Here is a 19,067-nt window from a genome sequence, read left to right as displayed (position 1 = left end):
GAATCTTACAAATCCTCTTATCCAATCCCTCATAGGTTGTGAGTTGGCTAAGCTTGCAGAGCTCATAGCAGAGCAGGGGTCAGAACCTAGGTCTCCTGATTTCCAAACCAAACCCTTTCCACTTCTCCAGATCTAATCACCAGCAAAATCTGGATCTTTCAATTTATGGGCTTATTTGATAGTTTAAGACAATGGAATAATCAGTTGATAAAATTCATCATTTACCAACTGTGCCTGGGAATTTTCTTAAAAGCCATATTCTTATTCTCCCTCTGTGGGCCACTCTGGAAAAGAGTCTCTTACCTGTTTTGTAGCTAAGATGCTGTATTTTGGGCTGTGTCAGACGTAACCTGATTTATAGGTGATCATTTAGTAACTGTATGCAAAGTAGCTTACAGTTAAACAGAACTGCTTAGTTCTGGTTTAGCCATTTTTTCTACTTAATATGTAGGTATGACAACACATAACAATACTAAATAGAAAGGTTTGCTTACAAAACTGGACTCTTATAACAAATTATTTTGTAAAAAGAATGCCTCCCAGCCATCTGATTCATATGATTTTCTATCAGAATTATTTATGGAAAGTATCTTTAAGTAATAGTCTCATAATGTTGGTCAATATTCTTTTAAATAGAGATTAAGGCTATAACCAGGGAGGTAAACATGAACCTAAATATAAACCTAATACATTTTGTTAAGATACCTGTTATATTTTCCTCTATTGAGACTTTATTTTTTAGAGTAACTTTAGATGCACAGCAAAATTGAGCAGAAAGTACAAAGATCCCATATACCCATTCCCTGCACTTGCACATCCTTCCCCACTGCCAACATCCCGCCCCAGTAACATATTTGTTACAATTGATGAACCAATATTGACACATCACTCAAAGTCCATAGTTTACCCAACAGTTCACTCTTAGTGTACATTTTATGAGTTTTAACAAATGTATAATGACATGCATCCACCATTACAGTCTCATACAGAATAGTTTTAGTGCCCTAAAAAGCCTCTATGCTTCACCTTTTCATCCCTCCCCTGACAACCACTGATTTTTTTACTGCCACCATAGTTTTGCCTTTCCCGGAATGTCATATAGTCGGAATCATGCAGTATGTAGCCTTTTCAGATTGGCTTCTTTCACTTAGTAATATGCATTTAAGGTTCCTCCATGTATTTTTATGGCATGATAACTCATTTCTTTTTAGTGATGAATAATATTCCATTGTCTGGGTGTATCACAGTTTACTTATCCATTAACCTACTGAAAGACATCTTGGTTGCATCCAAGTTTTGCTAATTATGAATAAAGCTGCTATAGCCATCCGTGGGCAGGTTTTTGTGTGAAGATAAGATTTCAACTTATTTAGGCAAATACCAAGGAGTGTGATTACTGGATCATATAATAAGTGCATGTTTAGTTTTGTTAAGAAACTGCCAAACTGTTTTCCAAAGTGGCCATACAATTTTGAGCTCCCACCAGCAATGAATGAGAGATCCTGTTGCTCCACATCCACACCAGCATTTGGTGTTGTCAGTGTCCCGCATTTTGGCCATTCCAATAGTGTGTAGTAGTATCTCATTGTTGCTTTAATTTGTATGTCCCTAATGACATGACGTGGAGCATCTTTTCATATAATTATTTGCCATCAGTGTATCTTCTTTGGTGAGGTACCGTTCCGGTGTTTGGCCCATTTTTAAGTCAGGTTGTTTATCTTCTTGTTGACTTTTAGGAGTTCTTTGTATATTTTGGATCATAGAAATGTATGTCTTTTGCAAATATTTTCTCCCAGTCTGGCTCATCTTGTTCTTTTGACAGTGTCTTTCACAGAGCACAAGTTTTTAATTTTAACGAACTCCAACTTCTTTCACCATTCACGCTTAGTGTTTTGTCTAAAAAGTTATCACCAAACCAAAGGTCATCTAGATTCTCTCCTATGTTATCTTCTAGGCATTTAAATTTTGTGTTTTACATTTAGCACTATGATCTATTTTGAGTTAATTTTTTGAAGGGTCTCAGGTCTGTTATCTAGTGTTTTTGTTTGTTTTGTTTTCGCATGTGGATATAGTTGTTCCAGCACCGTTTGTTGAAAATGCTTTCTCCATTGCATTGTCTTTGTTCCTTTGTCAAGATTAGTTAGCTACATTTGTGTGGGCCTATTTCTGGGCTCTCTGTTCTATTCGTATCTATTCTTTGGTCAATACCATACTGACACTGACTTGATTACTATAGCTTTATATTAAGTCTTAGAGTCAGATATGTCAGTCCTTCAACTTTGTTCTTTTCCATTAATATTGTGTTGGCTTTCTGGGTCTTTTGTCTCTTTATATAAGCTTGAGGATCAGTTTGTTGATATCCACAAAATTATTTGCTGAGATTTTGGCTGGGATTGTGTTGAATCTATAGATCATTAGGAAAAACTCACATCTTGTCAATCAATATTGAGTTGTCCTATCCATGGATATGGAATATCTCTCCACTTATTTAGTTCTTCGCTCTCTTTCATTAGTTTTGTAGTTTTTCCTCATGTATATTTTGTACATATTTTGTTATATTTATACCTATTTCATTTTGGGGGGTACTAATGTAAACTATATTGTATTTTTTTATGTTTATTTATTTTGAGAGCGAGAGAGAGAACAGGAGCAGGGGAGGGGCAGAGAGAGAATAAAGGAGAGAATCCCAAGCAAGATCCGTGCTGTCTGCATAGAGCCCAACATGGGGCTTGGTCTCATGAACCGTGAGATCATGACCTGAGCCGAAATGAAGAGGCAGCCGCTTAACCAACTGAGCCACCCAGGTGCCTCTGTATTGTTTTCAATTTCACTTTAGATAGTATATATGAAAGCAATTGACCTGTGTATATTAACCTTCTATCTTGCAACCTTTGTATAGATCACTTAGTTCCAGGAGTTTGGGGGTTTTGTTTTGCTAATTCTTTTGGATTTTGTAAGCAATCATATCATCTAAGCTGTTTTATTTCTTCCTTCCCAATCCGTAGAACTTTTCTTTTCTTGTTATTGCATTAGCTAGAATTTGCAGTATGATGTTGAAAAGGAAGTGATGAGAAGATATGGTATCCTTGCCTTGTCCCTGGTTAATAGGAAATCTTCTGGATTCTATGAAGTATGATGTTAGCTATAGGTTTCTGTAGACGTTCTTTATAAAGTTGAAGGATTTCTCCTCTATTCCTAGTTTACCAAGAGTTTTTATCATAAATGGGTTTGAATTGTGTCAAATGCTTTTTCTGCATCTATTGATAGGATCATGTCATTTTTCTTTAGCCTGTTGCTGTGATAGATTTGTTGATTTTTCAATGTTCAATCAGACTTGCATACATGAGATAAATTCCACTTGGTCGTAGTTGAACTTACATCTTTTAATACTAACAATAAAATCAATAAGTTTAGATTAGGTTCATAGGTTCAAAAAAAATGTTTTTGACTAGCCAAAAAACCCATTAAGAGCTCCTAAAACCTTGGCCTTATTAATTTAATGTAATTTAATTATCATTTTGCCAAGAATTTCTTAGAACAAGCACTCCTTCATGTGTTTTTTTACATGAATTTTAATCTATTTGTCAAAATAATATTTGTATACTTTCAGGGCCACATCAAAATACCCATACATTTTCTCTTTCTCCCTTTTTCTCCACACACACACAATTTAGTACCAATATTTTATAATTAAACTGTCATAAAACAGTAGTCTCATAACATGATACCAAATGTCTTTGTATCTTTGAATGTATTATGCAGCAAATGAAGGAGGAGAGAAAAGTTAGGAGACATAGATATACTGGTAAGTGTTTCAAAAATTATTTTTATTGTTACATTCCAAAGAGGACGTCCAAAGAAAAAAGCCAGTTATCCAATAACTGTTACACATTTCAGAAGGAGGCCCCCAGAACCCCAGAACACACTAGAGCTCAAACAGCTGCCTCTCCACCTGACCGGAAATGTTGACAAAGGTGTGTATGTCACCAATCCAGAGAGGCTTGGGGTAAAAGAAAATTCCTTTATTGCAAGTGTCCAAGTTCTTAGGATTCATCCTTAAAGATACTAGAAGAAGATGAGAAAGACCACACACACCAGACTATGTTTAGTCATTAGAGTAAACTAGCAAATTGCTAGTTTGTCCTAGGATGCATTGCATCGGACATCACAGTACATGAGGAAAATCTGCATTTTATGAAGAGCCACCAGGTATTTCAGATCCATTTTACCATGAAGTGCAGCCACAGGCGAACCAGATACCTAGATAATATAGTCAGTGCAAAATTCAAATGGGTAATTCAGGGCTTTGATGAGGCTGGCTACACTGCAAAATATAAATGAAACTTGAAAATAGAATGTTAAGTCTATTTACAAAAGTGTGTTTAGTAAAGTGACTTGAGAAAAGTTAAGCTAACCACTTCCCACACATCCCTCCCCGCCCCTGCCAGAAAAACAAAACAGAACAAAACAAAACAACAACACCTGAAAATTATCTTGAAAACCAAGTTAAAACTGTGTGGTGAAAAAGACAGTGTTTGTTCCAGGTAAAGGACTTCAAGATAATTTACAGGCAGACTTATTTTTTATTAGTAAAAGTCACAAATAGGAAAAAGGTTTATTGGTTGACTTTGAGGTGTGTGCTTTTAAAAATGTCTGTATTAATACCTTAACAAGAAAAGAAAATACCAAGCACATTTTTGTTTCCAATGCTGAATTTCCCAGCAAGAGTTGGTGAAATCAACAGGGTATTAAAACAAAACCTAGGAATACTCAGTCAATTTTTTTTCAGTTGTCTGCCTTATTTCTTTCTAATCACCTGCAGTATGATTTCCAATTAGCTGAGGACAACATGACGGTCAAAGACGGATTTTCGCTGCTCTTGAACTTGAAGCTTCCAGCGCTGCTGGGCATACTCTACCTTATTCAGCACATTGGCTCGACTGCGGGAGCGGGCTAGCACATCGTGGGCATTTGCAAAAGGCTGGTGATCCTGAAAAGTCCAGGAATGGAGAACATCAGAGGTGGCATGATAGTGTGAAACACACACACACACACACACACACACAAAACTGCCATTATCCAGCCACAGAGATAGGAGCAGCTGGACTTTACAAACAACAGACCATCTCTTTGACCAAGCACTCCTAGGCACCCAAGTGCCAGAAGCAGGATGAACTCAACTACAGTAATAGGTGGTTCAAGTAGTATGAGTGATGAGGAGGTATTTGTGAAATGTTTCGTTGAGTCACCATTTCCAAAGACATTTCCCAGAAGAAGCAGGGACCAAGACAGACAGTGGTCATTTATGTTAAAGACAAGCTTTCCCTGACAAGTAGGAGAAAGAAAATCCATTTCCACATTAATAGCTACCTGTTACAGATATGAAAAGCAGGACTTCTCCCTGTTTTATTCAATACTATATAGCTAATCTTGCAGAGGAAAGACTTGTCATTTAATTTCCTGACTCCCATTACATTAGAGTTGTTAACTTGCCAGCTTGGGGCCACATTCATCCTTGGGAGAGGAGTTGACAGGATCTTATCTTGGCTGGTTTTAATATTTCCCTGCATCTTTAACACATACACTAAATGGACTGGTTTCCAAAATCCTTTTCATTCCCCCTCCCCGAGTCTGTAAGGAAAAGAGACATAGCTCAAGTGCCACAATTACCATCTATTACCAAGGACAGTAGGAATTATTACTTCAGCCTTTTTATTTGATAAGTACTTGAATCTTTCACTCCTGGGCACTCAGGGGCTTCCATGTTAGTTGCTGCTTTTGGAAAGAAGCTACTGAAGGGTTACTCAGGTACCTGTGTAGAAAACCAAGCTATCCTGGTGAAAGTAAACCAATGCCACTGATGTTTGTAGTCATTACACAGGAAACCACTATGCTAATCTATCTATGGATTTGATATAAACACAGCTGCCTAAATGACAAAAAGCATTCAATACTAGTTCATTGCTTTTGTTTGCCTTTTCCTTGATCTTCTTCCTGAACCCTGTGTTAGCAAAGCTTCTAAATGTTCCAACATAGGATCCAAGTCACAAGTTGTACCTCTCTCATTAAACCTTGCCTCAAAGAAAGAAATATTGTTTTGCTGTGCACGTTTGCAAAAGCTCCATTATATATCCAGGGCGGGAGTCAGCACATCTATAGAAAGCTATCCATAACCACATTAACTATATATACAACTTTCACTATGTGGAGTTATAACACCTGGTCTTCTTTTTATAGAAAGACACTTACACAATGTCTACATTTCAAATACATCAAAGATTTTTCTATAAGGAATCTTTTTCCCTGCCTTCTCTGCCAAAACCGCCTCAACTTTTCACATACTTTAGGTACCAGCTTGTTACAACAAAGGCAAACGGCAAGCCCCCTGCCCCTTTAAAAAATTTTTAACCTTACAAATGAAAATAATAAAAACATATTCCATAAAGTTCAAAATGTTTCAAAGATTTAAGAAAAAAGGTCAGGAAAGAGGAAGGCTGAAGTTGTTTGATTACTTGAAATACACTGACCCGAGGTCATCTAACAAGCGAACACAAGGCTTACCTCACCTAACCTTGACTTGGTGTTACATCATCTCTACACACTGATTTTGTCCAAGTAGATTAAAATGACTCTATGGGAATATGGTGCTTCAATGAACTTGTATATAAAATAGTATTACCATTGGTTTGTTTTGACATAAACAAGAGTGGGAAGAAGGATATACTTTATCAGCAGAGCAGCTCTCAATTTCATAGTCCTGTTATCTACCCTTCAAGGTAGGGGGAGAAAAACCTTGCTAAGGGACAAATTTAAAGGACTAAACAAACCAGTTAATCCTTCTGGTCTGTTCTCCACCTATCAGAACAAGATTGAACTAGCTGCTCATGGTCATGGATGCTGGGAGAATGCAAATAGAGATTTACCCCTTTTATATGTTTGTTCTTTTTACACCTGATAAAATTACAATAAATACAAAACATGTTTTAATGCAATGCTTTGATAACAGCAATGATGTGTCATGGATACATGATACGATAAATATTGTGACTACTTGCAGTGAGCTTCTTAACTATTTGTACTAATTCTCACTTGATTTAAAACGCTGTACAGTGAACAAAAATGGAAAAAATAAAAGAATTTAACAGAATTTAATAAAGCATTTTTAAAAGCACATAAATAGTAAAGAACCCTCATGATAGATAAGCAACAATTGTAGGAATTTAAATTTAGCTTCTTTTTGTACAGAGTTGTTACCATCAATTCACAGCTGGAGGTTAGAAAACCTTTCTCTCTGCCCAGAATCAAGTCAATAGATATCCAAGAGTCAGCCAGACATCTCAGAGAACATGTTTTCAGTTAACATATGCACAGAATCAATCACTGGTGAACAAAATGGTTATTAAGCACATTACCCTACCCATCACATGACTTTCCTACATGTTTTCTTCTACACATTTGTGCATCCACTTCTTGTATGTTCTATGTGTGTTACATTATTTCTAAAATCAGGAGCCAGATATTTTATACTGCAAAGAATATAGTTTTAAGTCAGACTTTCTATCTGGGTGCCTATTATGAAATGGTTTATGTGGCCTTTAATACATAACATTTTCATGTTAGTTCCCAACTGGGAGTGTTTTGCCCCCCAGGAACATTTGCCAATATCCGTGGACATTTCTGATTATCATGATTGGGATAAAGGGTGCCACTGGCATGTAGGGGGCAGAGGTCAAGGACGCGGCTAAGTACCTTACAATGGACGGGAGAATACCCCACAACAAAGAATTATCCAACCCAAAATGTCAATACTGTTGAGGTGGAGAAAATCTGTCATATGTGAATGAAAAGTAACATGGGAACAGTATTTGAGACTCTAATGCTTCTGGTATACAACCTCCTGTGCTTCTAGCTCTCTTGTCCCGTTAGCCCCGTATGCCTAGTTTTTGCCCACATCAGATCTCCAGTCTTGACCTTTCTCCCAGCCTATCACTCCCTGCCTTGAATTCTTACAAAATAAATAGGCGTTTGTTACATGTTTAAAAATAAAAGGTGGAAACGTACTGTAATTAGTCATTTCTTTTATGTGTCTGTCTCTGTTTCATTCATCTCTTTATTCCTAGTCCCTAGCAGAGGACCTGATACAGAAAAGTTACTCATTATGTATTGGTTGAATTAATAAGGAAGCAAGGAAAAAAGAGGCAGAGGTGTTTCTATGAAAGTTCTTGACAAAACATAAATGAAATCTTGCCCAAATCAGTTAAGTATTCATAACTGATATTCATATGATAATGTATTCATTGAAAAGTAGGCTCTGTTTGTAGTTATAACTCAAGCCATCTAGTCAGGATATCCTCTTCCCATCTTTTAGCAACAAGTCCACAAGCAATTCCAGAGTAAAAGGACTTCTGACTATGGTTGGCAAGGGCTCATGCTGGCTTAAGCTTTTGGGATTGGCTCTTGAAACTGTTGAATTTTACCCATTTTAAGGAACATAGGCCAATAGAGTAATCCAAAATAAAAGTAATTTCTGAAAATATGTACATATACAAGAATGAAATAGTAGAAAATTTGGAAAGAGGCCCAAACAGGATAATAACAAAACAATATAATTCTCTAAGTTATACTGAATAAATAACAAGTCTGTGGAGTATGTTCATTACTAGACATTTGTGAATGAAGTAATGTTAACATAAAAAGGAGACCACAAACTAATTTACACACATTATACCAAGTATATGTACAAATATAAATGTGTTTTGAAGACAGGAAGAGAATTGAGAATGATAGTTTTATTTTCCTTCAAAGATTTTTTTTTTTAGAAGGAGGGAAAAAGAAATATAAAACATCAGCAGGTTATCAAGCTGCACCTCATTAAGAAAAGAACATTGTCTTCATGCTTCCCTTCACTAAAGCCTCTGCCCTCTAATATATTTGGTCATGCTGACGGGAAAGGTATTCAGGCAGGAGCTTGGGGAGAAATCTATCTCAGAAGCTTTTCTCAGTGTAAACAGGGAAAGGCAATGAAGATTGTGCCCTTGATACTAAAGGGCAAAGCCTTGCGCAGCACACTCACCAAGTTTAAACTACCATATTGATGGCTTTACAGAGCAATTTCCTCATGAAGAGACATATACTACAATCAGACCAGTCCTTAGCTTCTCTATTTGAGCATCTGCTCCAGCACATGAACATCTATATGCGACCATTTTTCACTTGCTCTTTGTATCAGATGAGGACAGAGACTGGCCTCACAGCTAGGGCAAGCCAAGTACTTACCCCAACATCATCATCGCTCTGTATCAATTGTGAGTGTCCAAACAGGCGTCTCTTCAGTATGGGCTCAACAAGGGTAAGATACACCATGTACAGAAGTAGAAGGCCCAAAATGGAGAGATAAATTATAATGGTAACCTGAAGGAAATTGAAAATAAGTTAATCTCTATTCAAGCCAAGAAATCAGAATTTTGTGTAATAATGACACCACAGTGAAGACTGATTTTTCAGCAAAGCATATAGGATTCTTATACAAACCAGATTCCAACATAAACAAACTCAACTCTTCACCAAAGTATTATTTAAATAGAACGAGGAAAGTAAGCATGTTGTCTTTGAGATCTTTTTGCAAGTTTTCAAAACTCCGTCTTCACCTACTGATAATCATCTGTCAAAGCTGCTAGCACACAATTTGCTTTTTTCACCTGAAGATGGTATCCTAGATTCAGCACCACTGTGTTAAGACAACTTAAAGGAACGCTTACAAAAAATGTAATTCAGATGAATTTCAACAGAATACTCTTTTAGATCAATTTAGATATACAAAAATACACTTCAGGTCAGTGATTTCCCTAAGATCTTAATTTGTATGCTGTCAAAAAGTACAGACTCTGGAATGGCTATAATTAAAGACAGACAGTGCCAAATGTTAGCAAGAATGTGGAAAACATGAACCCTCATACATTGCTGGTGGGAATGTAAAATGGTACAACCACTTTGGAAAACATTCCAGCAGTCTCTTAAAAGTTAAAATAAACTTATCTCTCTAAGGAATCTACCTGAGAGGAAAACATATATTCACACAAAGACATGTGCACAGATATTTATGACAGATATTTATTATTTATTCATAATAATCAAAATGTGGAAATAACTCAAATGTCTATCAGCTAATGAATGGATAATGAAAGTGTGGTATATTCATATACTAAAATGCTATTCAGTAAAAAAAAGGAATTAAATACTGATAACGTGCTAGAACATGGATAAACCTTAAAAACATACTAAGTGAAAGAAACCAGCCACAGAAGACCACATATTGTATGATTCTATTCATATGAAATATCCAGATCTGTAGAGACACAAAGCAGAATAGTGATTGTCAAGGGCTAAGGTGTGGGAATAAGATTAACTGTAAATAGGCATGAGGGATCTTTTTGGGGTGATGGGAATGTTGTAACACTAAATCTAAAAATTTTTTTTAATTGTTTTAAATTTCCCCAAATTTATTCAATTATACACTTACAATGAGTGACTTTCAGGGTCACTCATGTGTAATTACACATCAAAAATTTAGTTGAAAAATAAAAACGTACAGTGAGGATTTCTCTACTGGATAGCATCCTGCTGGAACAGAAACTCTCCCACAGAAATCTTTGTAATTGTTACACTGACCACCCCAGATTCTTCATGAAGTCTTTTCTCAGGGAAAATGAATAGGAAGTTCCATGTAAAAAATTAGGGAGGAGAACTGTTAGCCACCATAATAAAGTAATTTAATTCATTAGAGGTCCAAATGGTGAGGAGAGTGACCTATATTCTATTTCCTATAAGAAATAAAGAAAGGAAATCTTAGAATCCAGAAGTGTTATTTCTAGAACAAAGTAGTCTATTTATACAATTTTTTTCCCTAAGGGTTGAGAAGGCAGGAAGAAGAGGGCCTAGTCATGCTGTGCTTTTACTAGCTTCTGGCAAACATGGCCCACAAAAAAGCCAGGATATGTTTTGGGATATACATGTAGGGCATTTTTGTGCCATTTCATATCACACCTATGTATCGTGTCCTAATAAACCCACAAAGTATCTCAATGAGGTGGGCAGAGAGCAGGCCCACTGTTCTCTGGGGTTGATATTGAGGGTGAGGAAGGAAAAGTGTTCGTGGGTGGTGAGGAGGGGAGAGAAGAACAGTACTTGAGTGACTAAAATAGAATCCAGATGTCCAAAATTTTCTTGTCTAGATACCATGAAGAACTATTCCAGAAGCAAAAAAGATGAATTTTTTTTTTTTTTTTTACCTTGATCGTAACAGAGCTTCTTTCCTCGTACTTGCATTCACAGCGTAGACAGTATGCTTCTACATCAGGCCCGCGCACGGGCATGGGATCCACAACATGAAGGCAATCGCTGAAAAAACAAAGATAAAAATACTGCATCAGGCTACCTGGATGTTCTACTTGTACTGATCAAAACTTTCCTGAAATCCAGAATAATCACTGACCTTACCCAATTACAGAATTTAAGGAACAACTAATAAGGGAAGTGAAATCATTTGCTTTCTCAATATTAGCAATTTAGTGAGATTTAACAGTCTAAGAATCATAAAGACATATATCAAGTAGCTATTTTCAAAGTGTTGCTTGTTGGAGCGCCTGGGTGGCTCAGTCGGTTGAGCATCTGACTTTGGCTCAGGTCATGATCTCGCGGTCTGTGGGTTCGAGCCCCGCATCGGGCTCTGTGCTGACAGCTCGGAGCCTGGAGCCTGCTTCAGATTCTTGTCTCCCTCTCTCTCTGCCCCTCCCCCACTCATGCTTTGTCTCTCTCTCTCTCTCTCAAAAATAAATAAACATTAAAAAAAGAAGTTAAAAAAAAAGTGCTGCTGTTAACAGTTAAAAATCCCAAAAGGCATTGAAAATTACTTAGCATATCAAGTTATATTTAGACTTGTACAGTTACCAAGAAAAACTGCTTTAAATGATTTAAAGTATCTTGGGGCATTGTTCAAATATGAGATATCTCTTTTATGAATGAATTTAGTCTTAACTGCCACAGTGTGGTATCTGAATGGCTAATCACACTTAACAGTTGGTAAATTCTGAAACTCTGAACACTCAAAGGCACAGTAAAAAACAATTACTTTTCTTAATGAGCAAAGGTCTATTGAAAAAGCATGGGAAAATAGGCTTAGGACAACAAAAATATTTAAAAGTGCAAACTGATTACCCAGAAGTATATAAAAAATAATAAAAGGCTGAATATTTTTGTTGTTGGATATTCTTTATTTTCCCCCCATTTTCCAGGCCACTTATGAAAAAAGAAATTCTATCCAAAAAATCTATCCCCAGAAATCTGTGAATTCTAGGAAATAATTAAATTATTACTCTTCCCAGCTATTAAGAGCCTACTACTCTGTTCACCTTCAGCAAAAGTAGGCAAGGGGCACCTGGGTGGCTCAACTGATTAAGTATCCGACTTCCACTCAGGTCATGGTGGCTTGTGAGTTCAAACCCCACGTCGTGCTCTCTGCTGACAGCTCAGAGCCTGGAGCCTGCTTCAGATTCTATGTCTCCCTCTCTCTCTGCCCCTCCCCCGCTTGTGCTCTGTCTCTCGCTCTCAAAAATAAATAAACGTTAAAAAACTTTTTTTGGGGGTGCCTGGGTGGCGCAGTCGGTTAAGCGTCCGACTTCAGCCAGGTCACGATCTCGCGGTCTGTGAGTTCGAGCCCCGCGTCGGGCTCTGGGCTGATGGCTCAGAGCCTGGAGCCTGTTTCTGATTCTGTCTCCCTCTCTCTCTGCCCCTCCCCCGTTCATGCTCTGTCCCTCTCTGTCCCAAAAATAAATAAACGTTGGAAAAAAATAAATAAATAAATAAATAAAATAATAAAAATAAAAATAAAAAACTTTTTTTTAAAAAGTAGGCAAAAGTTTCCTGTCCTGCCAGCTGCTGGGCAATTTTCTTTTGTCATCTCTTCTTTAGGCACTTCCGACTGCCTAAAGAACTCTACGATAGCATCCTGTCTCACCCCACCCATCTTTCTTGGGGGCACACAATTCTCTAGGCTACAGCTTTTCCTTTGCTGTACTTTTTTATGTCCCATTCCCTCAAGCCATGGCATAAGAGAGAAAACCCAAAATGGCATAAATGATAAAAATTCCATCAGTTATCCCTAACAGGTTATTTAATTTTAACAAAGGTACTAATGAAAAAGAAACCTCAACTGGTAGTATGGTAAGGTAATCTATCTCAGAATCCTAGCCCAACACTTTCATAGAACCCAGGGCTCCTACCACCTAGGTCAGCTCCCCTGTATTTCTCTAAACCTCAGGAAAATAAGACTTATCTCCTAGTTTCCTATTTCAGCTTCAGAAGCCTTCATAACAATACCCAGGAATTACTTGAGAATCTAAATGTTGAGTACTGAGTGTTTCTTTTTAAATACTGATGTAGTTTAATAACAAGGAGATATTGAGCATTGTGCAAAAGTTGTGCGGGGTGGGAAAGGAAGCAGGAAGGTTGGTTCTGGGTGGCTGGTCATGATAAACACAGAACCCAGGTAAAGAACGCAACCACTCTGGGAACGAGGCAACACCTCCCCCTAGTGCCAAAAGGAGGACTTACATCATATCCCAAACACAAACCAGAGAACTCAAACTTTTCTTAAGTTAGACAGTATAAGTCAATAAAGAATTAATGCCAACAATGGATGAAATGGAAGCCACAAGGTAAAGCTATACCTAGGACCAAATAGTTATTGGAGGCTTTGTAAAGCCATAACATCCTGGTTAATCATAACCTGCCTACCCTTTTAAAGCCAGCTAATAACTGAGAACGTATCCTCAGTAAAAGGCTGAGCTGCAGGAAGGAAGCAAGGGAGAGAGGGAAGAAAAATCAGAAACAAGCTTTGTTCTCAGTTGTTTATTTTCAAAGCCCCCTATTTTGACCAATACCCAAAGATGAATGGCATATGGTTCTGTCTGAACCTGGAATTATAAAGTCAGTGAAAAGATCAGTGCTAAACACTTGAAGAGTGAGTTTACCTGCCCCTCCAATAACAGGCATCATATTCTATTAATAATAATAGATTAACCTAAATGTGTTTAATGTATTTGGAAAATTTATAGGAATAACGTAATTTATTTGAGCTTTCTTATATCATAAAAGTAACTTGATGATATACAAATCTATAAGAATATAGCTAAATCACTTTGTAATATGAGACATTTATTTGTTTACTTTTGAGAGGCAGCATGTGAACGGCCATGAGTAGGAGAGGGGCAGAGAGAGAGAGAGAGAGGTAGAGAGAGAGGTAGAGAGAGAGAGAGAGAGAGAGAGAGAGGTAGAGAGAATCCCAAGCAGGATCTGCACTGTCAGCATAGAGCCCAACGTGAGGCTCAAACTCACAAACCATGAGATCATGATCTACGCCAATATCTAGAGTCAGATGCTTAACCGACTGAGACACCCAGGCGCCCCTCTAATATGAGACAATTTAAAGTGGAGCATGGAAGTTCACAAGCAATTTTCAAGAACACACTTATCAAATATCAGACTGAACCTAAATGCATATCATGGGAAGAACAGACAACAGTATCAGAAAAAATACACATGCTCAAAGGCTACCTTTTCTTTTTCAAAATCAATTTGGAATATTGTAACCAAATGAACTTAATTTTTGCTTTCAAAAATTTTGCTGTATATTTAGTTGTGAAATCAGGTATGTGTGAAAAGTTCCTAGCATAAAGAGCTATTTTTCTTGTAAGCCTATCCCAGCAATATTCCACCATGGTTACAAACCATAAAATATCACAATTTCATGAGAAGGAGCCCATCCATCCTGCTACAAAACAACTGCTTCCCAATCATTTTATGCCATATGTGGAAAACTTATCATTTGTCAGGTCCATAAATAGAGGGGGCTACTGGTGACCAGTGAGGCAAGATCCCCATCATCATAGGCCTGCTTGATTACCCCAAGGGCTGAGGGAGTTCTTGACACACCTGAAACCATGACATACCGACTGGGAAACTATGCTATACACGGCTCCTTCCCATTCCGTCCTGAGCCTTTTGACACTTCTAAACATAGTCTCCTATGTAGTTGGCAATATATCATCAAAACCTACAAGGTGTGAAAATTATAACCCAGATAAATGAGGCTTGCTTACCTTCCACTGAAAAGCAAGAGGGAGGACTAAGATAGCCAGAAGGTAGCTATGGGCAGGTAGGTGCCACAAACTCAATTCCATCCCTTATAAAATGCTCCCTACTTGGGGTTTTGTGTTTTGGCCATATTCCTTTAAGTTTACATCAAGCACGCAGAGCCTTACTCTCACTTTTTCAAATGGAAGTGGAATTTGACACTTACAATTAAAAAGAAATACAGGTGACCCTTGAACAATAAGGGTTTGAACTGCATGGGTCCACTGTACACAAATTTCTTTCAGTAGACACAGTAAATGTATTTTCTCTTTCTTATGACTGTCTTAATATTTTCTTTTTCTAGCTTACTTTATTGTAAGAGTAAAGCACAAAATACATATAACATACAAAGTATGTGTTAATTAACTATGTTACTGGTGAGCCTTCTGGCCAACAGTAGGCTATCAGTAGTTAAGTTTTGGGGGATATTTTTGACTGTACCAGGGTCGGCACACCTAAGCCCTACGTTGTTCAAAGATCAGCTGTACCTAAAAAGGAAACAATACATTGGATAAACATTCTGGGCTAACAATGACACCCATAGAAAGAAATTTGACAGGTAATTCAGTAATCTAGAATACTTACCAATCTTTTTGGGATATGTTCTTATTATAAATATGCCCAGAATTATCTTTATAGGGAGGACAGATACATTTACATCGGACATCCTCGAAGTTCTGTAACCAAAATGGAAACTTAGTATAGCTTGTTGACATGTTAGCATCGATATTTTTTTAAAAAACTGTACCATATACATTTTACTAAGCATCCCCTGTCAAATATTCTAAAACCATTAATTCTGAGAAATAAAACTTTTAAAAAGTCAGGTTCTTTTTGGTAATGCTAGTGAATCTTTATATATTACATAAAATTATTTTGAAATAATACCTGTACATGATCTGTGGTTTATTACTTACAATTTACAGGTCATACGACAGTCAAACTGTGCTAATGTTATCACCCTCTGCCTGCTAGTAAAAAGACACAGCAGACAGCTGTGCCTGCAAATAAGAATCCAATTACAAAAGGATGGGGAAGAATCAAACTAAATATTACTTATAAAACAAGTCACAATTCTTTTATCCACCATTCTTCCACCCTCTGGTAAAATGGCATTGATATGTATAAAAGGGGTTGTACTAGAACTCTATACAAGGTATGAAGTTTTAGAGGCACTCAGCTACAATTTAGAAAGGAAGTACACAGGGAAGTAGCTGAGTCTAGCTGAGATCAGTTTGGTCTACCCTTCCCAGGAAACTTTGCTTCCAATTCTGGTAGACAGAGAGTATAACTACTGATAAGCAAGTTGCAAGAGGTGGAGAAAGAGGTGACTAAATATAGGAGTACAGGGGGTAGGAGAAGCTTCATTAACAAAAGGGAATTTATCTGAGAAGGCAGCGGCTCATTAGTCCCCAGAGGACAAGGCCCAGTGTTGCTATATGTGTGATGCTATGTGTGGCAGAACTGTTGACAATGCATTCATTCATTCAGCAACCACTTAGTGAGCATCTGTTCAGTACCAGAACTTGTACTCAAGGAAGTAGATTCAGATTCCTGCCAGTTATTAGGACACACCCTAGTAATGGAGACTGACAAACAAATACATGATTACAATACAATACTTAAAGTGACACAGGAGATATGCAGAGGATGCCAGCAGTGTTCTGAAAGTCAGGAGAAGCTGCTGTCCCTGTTTCTGGTGGGAGGTAGGGAAGATTTCAAAAAGAACTCCCAGTTAAAAAACCCCTGATATGTCTGCATGTAACCCGTCTTTCCCAGCCCCTATATTTAAAGATATTATAGATTAAATCTCCTATTTTTAAAAAATGCAAATGTCATTGTTTCCCCATGACATTAATGCGAATTCCTTCTGTTTTCTCCAAGAAGGAGCTAGCTCATCAAGGAGGAAACACAAGTGTGTATGGGGCCAGAGCACGTCTGGAGGGTGGGGGCATGAAGGGGATTAAAGAGCAGCATGAGGAGGCTAGAAGGACCAAGAACTGGAGCAGGGGAGAAGGCCACAACTTCACCTCTCCTGCAGTTTGGATCCTCCCTTCTCCCCTAAATTATCAGGGAAAGAGAAGGCAAAAAAGGGCCAAGAGATCCCAGAATGAGTTAGGTTAGTTTACTAGGCTGGTGAGAGAGACTCTGTGTAGGTCCTATTAGGAAGGAAGGCTGCCAGGAAAGGCAAGTTCTTACCCTGGGGAGGGAATCGTTCAGGGATGAGTTGAAATGAGTCAGTTCCTAAGAGGGAAGATTTCCGTGACATGGGGGCTTCCTATCACTTTGGCTTAGGGAATGGAGCGGGAGGGTGAGGAAGAGGGCTGTCTGTGAGGCAGGTAGAGGGCGGCGGTAGACTGTCTGGAGCTTAATTAAGGGTGGAAAGTTAAAGGCTCTTAGAGTTGGAAAGGCTGTAAAGTTTCAGGTGGGTGCTGTAGGGGCTGGGAAGGGAAGTGTCTAGGAGCTAGAGGAGTTGCCTCTCCAGGCTGTGCGCACTGTCAGGGCTGGGTGGAGCTGGGGCCGCAGGCGGGGTATCAGGCGGGAAAGAGGAGAGTAGTGTCGGGGCTAGGGGTGGGAGTGGGGGCAGTGACTGTCAGACTGTCAGGACCAGAGGGCGAGAGTGCTATCAGGCAGTAGGGTGTTGGGTGGGGGGTTTGCTAGGGCTGTGAAGCCAGGGGTAGGGCTGGCAGGGCTGGGAGAGTAGTGGGGTGGGGAGCAGGTTGACAGACTCAGTTTCCGCAAGGCCAGGGGCAGGGGAGGAGCTCCAGTCTGGAGCGCAGGCTGGGCAGACTCACCTTGGCGGCGTCTGACAGCTGCACCAGCAGCAGCACTGAGAGCGCCAGGCAGGAAAGGCTGAGCAAGGAGCCAAGCCGTAGAAAGCCTCCCCACAGAGTCGCCATCGCTGCCAGGCCCAGCAGTTCCCACAGCCCGGAGCCCGCCCCCGAGACCTGCTCCCGGCTGGGGCTCAGTCTCGGGCTCCGGCTCCGGCTCCGGCTCCTCCGCCCGCACTTCCGTCTGGGCTTTGGCGTCACGGCCGCGCCGGGTCAGCTACAAAAGCTTCCGCCCCGGAAGCGGTTCCCGGTGCTAAGGGTCCAGAGGCTGCGCCGTGCCGACGCCTGTCCCGCGTACACTCGGACCGCGAAAATGAAAGGGGAGCCTCCGGGGGCGCAGCCTTGGCCTGGCAGAACTTTGAGGCGCGAGGCTGCCTTTCTCGGATGCAGTAGCAGTGGGGGTTGTGGACCGCCAGTGCTCTGTAAAGTCCGCTCGCCCAGGGAGACCCCCAGTAAGCCCAGGAGCTGAGATGGGAACCTCCAGCGACCCCTGCGAGGCCGGAGCCGTTCGTTGCCAGACGCTAGGCTGCAGTGAGCCCAAGCCCCAGGGATTGCTTGAGAGGGCGGCCCATCCCGCAGGCGCAGGTGGGCGGGTGGCAGGCGTGGAAACGGAGCTATGGGACTGACTGGCCGAGCCATCCTTTCCCGGGAAGCCTAACCCCCTCAACCAGGGGTTTGGGGTCCTCTCTGGCACTTTGGGTACCAACCTGTCGCCCGTGCGCCTCTCGAACGCCGCTCCCCGCAGGGTTTTTAAGTCTCTGCTTTCGTGGGTCTGGCTTCTGTTTAGGTCTCCCCACTTGCCTCCCGCTGGGGGCTGACCGTCTAGGCTCACCCTGATGCCGGAACTGGGCCACAGCGACGCGGCGTGGGCCAGGCCAGGGCAGGCTCCGCAGGGTGTGGAGTTGGAGAAAGAACCACCCTAGTGGCCTCCTCTGCCCAGGACTCCAGAAGGTGGGGGATCCCGGTGCTGCAATCCTATTCAGGGCGACTGGCCCCTAAGTCAGAGTTGGGGGAGCGCTGACCGGTCTTTCCAGTGCAGGTCATCCT

The 19,067-nt window shown here is 39.9% G+C and overlaps 1 protein-coding gene across 1 annotated transcript; it reads right to left on the bottom strand.

The window, feature by feature from the left end:
* Nucleotides 1-3,806: 3,806 nt before the first annotated feature.
* On the bottom strand, nucleotides 3,807-18,213 carry TMEM9B (TMEM9 domain family member B). The gene is made up of 5 exons (XM_040456933.1): nucleotides 17,985-18,213; nucleotides 15,775-15,866; nucleotides 11,289-11,397; nucleotides 9,277-9,411; nucleotides 3,807-4,990 (listed from the first exon to the last, which is right to left on the bottom strand). The coding sequence occupies exons 1-5, from the start codon at nucleotides 18,087-18,089 to the stop codon at nucleotides 4,835-4,837; spliced, it is 597 nt and encodes a 198-aa protein (XP_040312867.1). The 5' UTR covers nucleotides 18,090-18,213; the 3' UTR covers nucleotides 3,807-4,834.
* Between the last annotated feature and the right edge of the window lie 854 nt (nucleotides 18,214-19,067).

The sequence above is a fragment of the Herpailurus yagouaroundi genome, unplaced genomic scaffold (genome assembly GCF_014898765.1).
Source record: "Herpailurus yagouaroundi ecotype Mexico unplaced genomic scaffold, PumYag 218, whole genome shotgun sequence".
Taxonomy (NCBI): Eukaryota; Metazoa; Chordata; class Mammalia; order Carnivora; family Felidae; genus Herpailurus; species Herpailurus yagouaroundi.
The sequence above is the reverse complement of the archived record's forward strand: the minus strand, read 5'-3'. Positions and strand labels throughout refer to the sequence as shown.

Coding starts and splice junctions, on each gene's coding strand:
- TMEM9B (XM_040456933.1), bottom strand. CDS start 18,089: ATGGCGACTCTGTGGGGAGGCTTTCTACGGCTTGGCTCCTTGCTCAGC. Junction 15,867..17,984: donor AGCTGTCAGACGCCGCCAAG/GTGAGTCTGCCC, acceptor TTTTGGTTACAG/AACTTCGAGGATGTCCGATG. Junction 11,398..15,774: donor AACATATCCCAAAAAGATTG/GTAAGTATTCTA, acceptor TTGTTTTTTCAG/CGATTGCCTTCATGTTGTGG.